The sequence below is a fragment of the Ziziphus jujuba genome, chromosome 4 (genome assembly GCF_031755915.1).
Source record: "Ziziphus jujuba cultivar Dongzao chromosome 4, ASM3175591v1".
Lineage (NCBI taxonomy): Eukaryota > Viridiplantae > Streptophyta > Magnoliopsida > Rosales > Rhamnaceae > Ziziphus > Ziziphus jujuba.
Window position 1 is genome coordinate 33816201 of NC_083382.1, and position 7764 is coordinate 33823964.

General features: G+C 37.0%; 2 protein-coding genes across 4 annotated transcripts; one reads left to right on the forward strand and one right to left on the reverse strand.

Annotated features, from left to right (window-relative positions):
- Positions 1-1204: 1204 nt before the first annotated feature.
- On the reverse strand, positions 1205-3785 carry LOC107419352 (RGS1-HXK1-interacting protein 1). Its single transcript, XM_016028111.4, has 7 exons — positions 3490-3785; positions 3294-3371; positions 2259-2311; positions 1933-2069; positions 1783-1847; positions 1627-1685; positions 1205-1538 (listed from the first exon to the last, which is right to left on the reverse strand). The coding sequence occupies exons 1-7, from the start codon at positions 3725-3727 to the stop codon at positions 1449-1451; spliced, it is 720 nt and encodes a 239-aa protein (XP_015883597.2). The 5' UTR covers positions 3728-3785; the 3' UTR covers positions 1205-1448.
- Positions 3786-3928: 143 nt separating this feature from the next.
- On the forward strand, positions 3929-7764 carry LOC107419349 (uncharacterized). Of its 3 annotated transcripts, XM_048471590.2 has the most exons (5): positions 3929-4349; positions 4461-4654; positions 5524-5845; positions 6813-6908; positions 7289-7325. In XM_048471590.2, exons 1-5 carry the CDS (start codon positions 4251-4253, stop codon positions 7322-7324), a joined length of 747 nt encoding a protein of 248 aa, XP_048327547.1. In that variant the 5' UTR covers positions 3929-4250; the 3' UTR covers position 7325. The 3 variants fall into 3 exon arrangements, with proteins under 3 accessions (XP_048327547.1, XP_024929195.1, XP_048327548.1); XM_025073427.3 differs by lacking the exon at positions 6813-6908 and having other exon boundaries at positions 5524-5889; positions 7289-7764; XM_048471591.2 differs by lacking the exon at positions 6813-6908.

The window sequence follows — 7764 nt, forward strand, 5'->3', positions numbered from 1 at the left end:
CGGCAGCCAACTTATGCCTACCAAGCTACGCTCTCACAAAAGATGCCCGAGGGTGGTGGTGGTGCAATCCTCCCTTGCACCACTTGTATCTTTCTCACCACTAGCATTGTCCCTGTTTAGTACAGAAGGTACTTGTCATTTAGCTACTAGCTCCTAGAGTAGTAAATTAAAAAAAGATCAATATATGGACACTCCTACTTTAATCTTGTACTCATAACTAATAACCAATGTTGGTGGAGCTGTTAGCTTGATCGTTGTCTCTTAAAGCTTCTTAAACTGGTAGCCAATGGCAGGCAATTTCCAGGAACTGGGGACAGAACTGGCAGAGCAACTCCTACCTGAATGGTCTGAAATCCTACCTTTATGATCACAAACCAGCGATGGACGCTTTCTGCTCTCTAAAATAATGTGGCTCCTCCAGCTAGTCTTTTGGCTGCACCTAGACCGAAAGCCAGTTCTAGCTACTCTCCATCCCCATTCCAATAGCTTACCTCAAATCAGTTTTTCAATTTCTTGTTAATAGTCTTCCTCCAAATATCCACCGGACCCTACCTACTTATCTATCGTGATCTCTAAACTGTATTTATACAGTGAGGCTCCAATGAGGATATCCTCAACTTAGTTCAATCATTTAAATCCCTCGGACTTTTTTTATTCAAATGGAGATCAAACAGCAAAGAACTATAAAACAATCACCCGGGAAGAAGACCTTCCCATATAATCGAAAGAGACTAAATGATCCACACCTCTAGGGACCTTATAAAAAATATGCAATCCCAAAGCTAAATCATGACTTAGTTCAATCACCAAAACCCTTGTATTTGATGTGACATATTACCACTTATCAAATCCAAGGGCTCTAAATGATTAAACCCACTTACCTCAACTTAAAGAGTCGAAGAGATCCTAATTGGAGCGTCAATATATATATATATATATATATATCCTTCATCGGTCTGTGTTGAAAGATACTATAACACTGCCAACCAATAGACATCCCCTAACTTCTGAATATGAAGGACATCCACTTCTAAATGTAACCGCCTTGATTAATAAAACTGTTTTATTTTGTTGTTGTTGTTGTTGTTTTTTTTTTTTTTTTTTTTTTTTTTTTTTTTTTTTTTAATTAAAAAAAAACAAAAATTTGATCATTGCACATATAACAAACAACATTCTAACCAACTAAAATTTAAAGAATATCCGATAAGTAACATAGCATTGCATTCAATCATTATTCATCAAATAAAAGCTAATATGCCAATATCCATATTGTTGCAAAAGTAGACACTTGAGTTCTTGTGTCTATGCTTTGATTAAGTGTTTTAGTGAGTCGCATGCCTTCCTTCCAGACAGGCAATTCACCACATTTTACTTTTAGTTGACAAAACTGGTACACATGCGGAAGGACCAAGCACCATACAATAAAGAACGCTTCATGCTAACTGAAATCATACAGGAACTCCTAATTCAGAAATTTTCATTATCCGTTTGTCCAGAAAAGCCCTCTGCCTTTTTAAAAGCGATGCAATAGAAGCTACCTATAGAAAATGAAAGACAGTTCAATAAAGACACAAATACCAAAAGGAAAGGAAATTCTTTTTAAGAACCCAATGATGTTGGACTTGCCTCTGCCCGAAGTTTCAAAGCCTCCCTACCAGGGATTTCTCTCAGGTTATCCATCAAATCTATGGAAAATGGGAAAAGGTTACAATAAAATGGGTGCAGCAATATAAAGCAATATTCAATATAACTTTTGTAGGTGTGAAACTCGAGTATTCATACCCACAGCTTGAGCTTCAACCTTGTAAACAGATTTTGCGAGATGTTGAATTTGACTTCCAGCTTTCCTGCATCAATTACATGGAACAATCAGAATATGACAATTTAATGAATATAGCTACATTATATTATAAGTACTTAAATAACATTTACATGAGCTCAGTATGACCATATTTCATGTCTTTTTCAGCAAGAGTTGCCCTTTCAAGGAGTTTTCTACTCTCCTTTTTCATCAGATCCACTGAAGTGCTCAACTCCTTTACATTCTTCTCAGCTTTAACAAACTGTGCCTGCACAAATTTTTGTAACAATTGAAATGAGGGGAGATCAACTTTAAGATTATAATGTCTAATATGAACAATGCATTTAGGCAACAAGTATTATAGGATCCATCGCATACAGGCTTTAAGGATATCATGAAATAACCGTCGAGGCAAAGTAGGGATGAAGTTAGGTCATGTAAAATGTAAATAAGATACCTCCTCACTTTGCAGTCGACCCAATGTATGACGAAACAAGAACCTTCTAGGTCCTAAGAACAAAAGAAATCTTTTAGAAGATGAAACAAATAGCACAGATATGCACGTGTGGAAGGTCTTGTTTGGAAGTTATGGTACAATGTTTAACAAATTATCCCATCAAGTTTCAAATATCAAATAAATTCTACAACCCACATGTCCAAACATAGTTCTTCAAGACAAGCATTTACACATCAAAGATGTTCCCATCATTTAATGTCCTACAGAAAAATGGTTTTTGTTTTATTTATTTATTTATTTTATTACCATGAGATTAGAAAAACGATTAATTCCAAACATTTCCTGGAACATTACTCCCAAAAAAATGGTCAATGATAACAAAATAGACGAAAAGGAGCTTATGAGATCTCCAACAACTATGTCTTGAAGAAGTGAGAGGGTAAAATAGTGGACTACGGACCCAAGTTGAGAAAAGTTAATGTACAAGCCTCCAGGAAACTCCTATGCTTATAGCAGGACTACACATTGTAATGCTTCATCATCCCAACAGAGTAATGGTGCCGACTCTTAAAACAAGTAATTAGACTTATGACTCATTCACATCCTATTATAACATTAGTTAGTATGGTCATGAAAGGGAAGTTATAAAGCAAATATGGAGACCAGCAAATCTGGAATTACATAAGAGATTTATGATTTCCTAAATTTGCAAATATTTTAAGTTGTTTTTTGTGCAACTGAAGAAGAAGAAGAAGAAGAACAAGAAAAAGAAACAAACTCCACAAAGGCCCTGCACTGCAATTTGCAAAACTGACACTTTGCCTTTTGCTAAAGGGACCAAAAATGGTTAACAGAATTAAAGATCAACTGCGTTATGTGAGGAATTACCACGGAAAAAAAAAAAAAGTATTTCCATTCACAATTGAGCTAATTCAGCCAAAAATTTATCATCAAAGAGGCACAAAAAATGAACAAAAGGAAAAGTAATTAGAAAAGTAAATTAGAAATTGCATAGAAATAATTTGAAGACATAACCCCGCAGGAGGAGGAATGTAGCAGCCACACCAACGCCAACAGTTGCAGTAGGGTGTTCAGCCGTAGTCATCAACCCTTCTGTAAAAAGAATTAAAATATAATATAATAACAATAATATCATGAATCATGATATGATTTATGAGGAAGAAAAAGTGAAGTGGAATAAAGGAGTAGAGCCTAGAGAGAGATTGATTACCTTTGATTGTGTTGAAGAAAGCATGTTCAAAGGTCTTATAGTTTGAAGCAAGATGAGATAGGAAATCCTGTGAGCTATGATGGAGAGAACGGGCAGAGCGAAGAGCAGAGTCAGTGGAATTTATGACGGTACGCTGCAGACCCTCAGTCATGGATGTTATTGTGGAGGAGGACGACGATGCTCCATTCTCATTCGACGCCGACGAGGAGGAGGTCGAGGGAGTGGGGGCGTCCGCCATGTTTGCGTTGTGCGTTGTGCCTTGTGCGAATTGTGTCAGTACTGAGTACGGTCTGCTCTTTTGATTTGACTAATAAAATAAAAGGAAAATGAAAATGGGCTTTGGTTTGGGCCTCTCTGCAAATTGGGCCTAATAACAAAAAGCCCTCTTCTTCATCGTCTTTCCTTCCTTCGTCTTCCCACTGCTCCAGTGTTCCTTGCCTCCGTCTATAGTCCAATTCCTTTTAACGACAATTCTTCTCTCACCACTTCATGTGCCCTCCATCCCCTTTCTTCCTAATTCATAATTTCATTCTTTTTCTTTTTTCCTAATAAAAGCACAAACAAATAGGAAAGAAAGAAATTTTGACCAAAAACAAAAAAAGAGTTTTGCTTTGTTGGTTGGGAGAGGGAGGACTAAGAAGAAGGTAAATAGATAGATATGAATGTATGAATGAATTTTGGATGGTGGTGGGCATAAGTCATTCATTCAAAAGAAGAAGAAAGAAGAGTGAGGGTGGGAGGCTAACAGCAGGCAACAGTAGATGATGCTTTGCGAATCACTGCTGAGAGATCGAATACAGCCATGGCTTCGTGATTACGACAGGCTCCAGTCATTCGCCGTCATCCTCATTTATATTCAGGTTCAGGTTTACTATTATTATTATTTCACAAATATTTACTTCCATTCCGATTTAGGGTTGTTAGGAATTTGTATATCATTCATTTTGATCATTGCCCTGGCCTCTGCACAGATTGGTTGCGCATTGATCGGATCCCTTGGAGCCTTGTACAATGGCGTCTTGCTCATCAACCTCGCCATTTCATTATTCGCCCTCGTTGCCATTGAGAGCAGCAGCCAAAGTCTCGGCCGTACCTATGCTGTCCTCCTCGTCTCCGCTATCTTCCTTGATATCTCCTGGTTCATTCTCTTTACCCATGATATCTGGTGCGCGCTATCTTCTTCTACTTCTACTTCTACTTCTACTACTGCTATCATTATATTTTATTTCTCTTTCACCTACTCCCTCACTCTCCTTTTAGTGTTAGCCAATTCCAATTCCAATTCCAATGCCTGTACAATTAGGGAGACGATGAATTATCTCATACCATACCCCCCAACTTTTTTTCTAGTCTTTTGCCATTTTCGACTGCATTTTAGTCTCCTAACAATTTATAATTCTTCCTCTGCAATAAAAGGGTTTAGAGTTACATCCTTCTTTTGAATTGTTCGATATATCTCCTTCATTTTCTCATACATAGCATGAATACAATTGCTGCTACAGCATCTTCGACAGTATCCCCAGCTAAAGCAAGTGGTGTCTTTACATGATGATGCGTAAATACCTCTTTGTCCTTGCGTCGTGGCTACACCTCGTGGCTGAAAGTCATGGAATGTCCTGTAGCAGCCATGAAGTAGACAGCTTTAGATGATACTGAGGATGGCTTTATCCCTTTTTTTCTGAAAATATGTTGATTTTGGAATCTTCCAATTGGTTTTTGTTAATGCCCTTTTCTATGGGAATTAAGAAGTACTAAGCTGCCATATTTGTATGAGCAAAAACTTTATTTTATCCTGAAAATATTCTTACTGAATAATTTTCTTTTCCCGGAATTTGCATCTTAGTTATGTCATGTATTGTGTGGGTCAACGTGCCTGAATTTGAGTTTTTGTACTTATGTTTATAAGTTGCAAGTTATAATATTCCTCTCTCATATTATGGTGATTCCTTCTCTTTCTTAATGATCTATGTCTAATTTTATCAGATTGCTCTAGTATTGATTTTTGTTGATGGAAAACATTGTTCATGCATGCAGGAACATTTCTTCTGGGAATTATGGAACATTTTTTATCTTTTCAGTAAAAGTCACTCTGGTAATGCAAGTTATTGGATTTTCTGTTAGGTTATCATCGTCATTGTTATGGATTCAGATATACAGGTTGGGGGTTTCTTATGTAGACACTACAGTTCCTAGAGAAACCGATTTTGATTTAAGAAATAGCTTTCTGAGTCCTGCAACTCCTGCCGTTGTTAGACAGACCTCAGGTTCTGATGATGTTTTAGGGGGCTCTATCTATGATCCAGCTTATTATTCATCCCTCTTTGAAGATGGTCAAGATAATAGATGTTTGCTTGGGGTACGACATCTGTCACTTACATATGCATATCATGCCTACTTAAGGTTCTTGGATAAAATTCATTTATTTTTTCTTCTTTGTCTTATATGTTGGAATTTTGTTTCTCATTTTGTTTTCATGTTAATGTTAAGTTCAGTAATGGGTACCAACTTTGACCCACAAGCCAAAAAAAAAAAAATGTCATGGGTACCAACTTACTGCGGATATATTTCTTTCTTTAAAAGGGAAAAAGGAACTTTGCAGAAGTTTTCTCTTCCATGCTGCTTGTGGGCAAGCTAGTATTGTCGAGTAGAAAATTATAAGTATATTTAGCTTGGTTTATCCCTTTCAAAAAAAAAGTAGCAGTGCACCACCTTTTTTTCAATCTTATGTGCACCACCTTGTTCTCCATCTTATGTATCTTTCATCGGCTTTTCTCTCTCTCTCTCTCTCTCTCTCTCTCTCTCTCTCTCTCCCCTTTATATTTTTTACTATCTATTGTGCTAGCATGATATACATGATTGGCCATGCGTCCGATCTGTTAATTTATTTTGGTGCAAATGTAAGGCAGCATACATCCTGTTAGCCCTTTTAGTCAGTTAGCCTCCATATAATGAAACCTTGAAAGTAACATGGACAAATAATTAAATCTAATGGTATTATTGTTTTGGAGACATCGATTGTATTTGTGCTTTTATGTTGAAGGTTCTGAGAGGAGTTAACATTAACTATGTCGTGTAGATATTGTATGTGTATGCCGTTGCCAGTACTATTAGCTACATGATGTCCATCACATGCAACCTCAATTTCCTTAAAATCCAAGCATGATGCATACTGTTGAAGTGTCTTTAGATACTTTGAAGTATAGAGTGCAGTGCACATTGAGTTTCTGTAGACATTCATATCTTTGATTTATTGAATGTTCAAAGTTAGCAAAAAACGGTGTGTCTAATAGTTGCCAATTTGCCTCTGCTGCTACACCTTATAGGGGCAGCAGCTTGGTATTGGCAGCAACAGATCTACTTCTACATCAGACTCTCCTGTGCTTAAGCCATCCATTGGCAGGTCTTTTCAGCCTGTAGATGTAAGTTTCTGGAAATACAGTTTTGAGCCACATAATCAATTTGCATGAAATGAGTACTCCAGCTAATATGGTATTATAGTCAAACAATTGTTTGGGTTAATATGGTAGTTTCAAACTGACATGAAGTTTTCCGCTGCAACTTCTTTATCTAATATGAGCCTTTATTGATTCAGAAATTCTAGAGACTCATGGAACCACATGAGTTAAGGTCATGGAATTACGTGAGTTAAGGTTGCCGTATATTTAGACAGGTGTTCTAATATCTTATATATTAATGAGAAGATATGATTGAAGTGTTATGGCTCTGTGACTAACCCTCATTTGGTTAAGAGAGTAAATGGGGAATGTTTGTTGCTTCTAACTGTGTTTAGTCATTGCAGGAGGAGAATGCAGCTGGCCAGCCTCAGACAGTTTGAAGATGAGACGGGCATTAATGATTTTTGTTCGCTTTGGGCATCTGCTCCCCATATTTTGTGGATATTGGGTTTTGTTTCATTCATGATACAACCAGATTGTATGTGGGAGTGGGGATTTGTACAGTTTGCGAGACAATCAAGCAAATTTTCCCCCTAGAGAGAAGCTGGCAATCACAGTATGTAAAAGGTGACCACGTGGTTGATTTATTTGGGAAAAGGCTCAGATAAGGTCCCAAATTCCAAGATAAATGGTGCTCTGGATACACTTTTCTGGACATGCCATCGCATTAACATTTTAACTGGGATTAATATTAATAGGGCGTAGAATTTGGGCATGCAAATTAAGGAGTCCAGGAAATTGCAGGATTGTGGTTACCTCTTCTCTCTGTAACTTATCTGATTATCTATTTATATTTATTTATTTGTTTATTTATTTATAA

Excerpts from the sequence above, each read along its gene's own strand:
- LOC107419349 (XM_025073427.3), top strand. The coding sequence starts at position 4,251 with ATGATGCTTTGCGAATCACTGCTGAGAGATCGAATACAGCCATGGCTT. Across the intron at positions 4,350-4,460 it reads TCATCCTCATTTATATTCAG|ATTGGTTGCGCATTGATCGG; the intron begins GTTCAGGTTTAC and ends GCCTCTGCACAG. Across the intron at positions 5,890-7,288 it reads GCATATCATGCCTACTTAAG|GAGGAGAATGCAGCTGGCCA; the intron begins GTTCTTGGATAA and ends TAGTCATTGCAG.
- LOC107419352 (XM_016028111.4), bottom strand. The coding sequence starts at position 3,727 with ATGGCGGACGCCCCCACTCCCTCGACCTCCTCCTCGTCGGCGTCGAAT. Across the intron at positions 1,686-1,782 it reads GGTTGAAGCTCAAGCTGTGG|ATTTGATGGATAACCTGAGA; the intron begins GTATGAATACTC and ends CATTTTCCATAG. Across the intron at positions 1,539-1,626 it reads CTTTGAAACTTCGGGCAGAG|GTAGCTTCTATTGCATCGCT; the intron begins GCAAGTCCAACA and ends CATTTTCTATAG.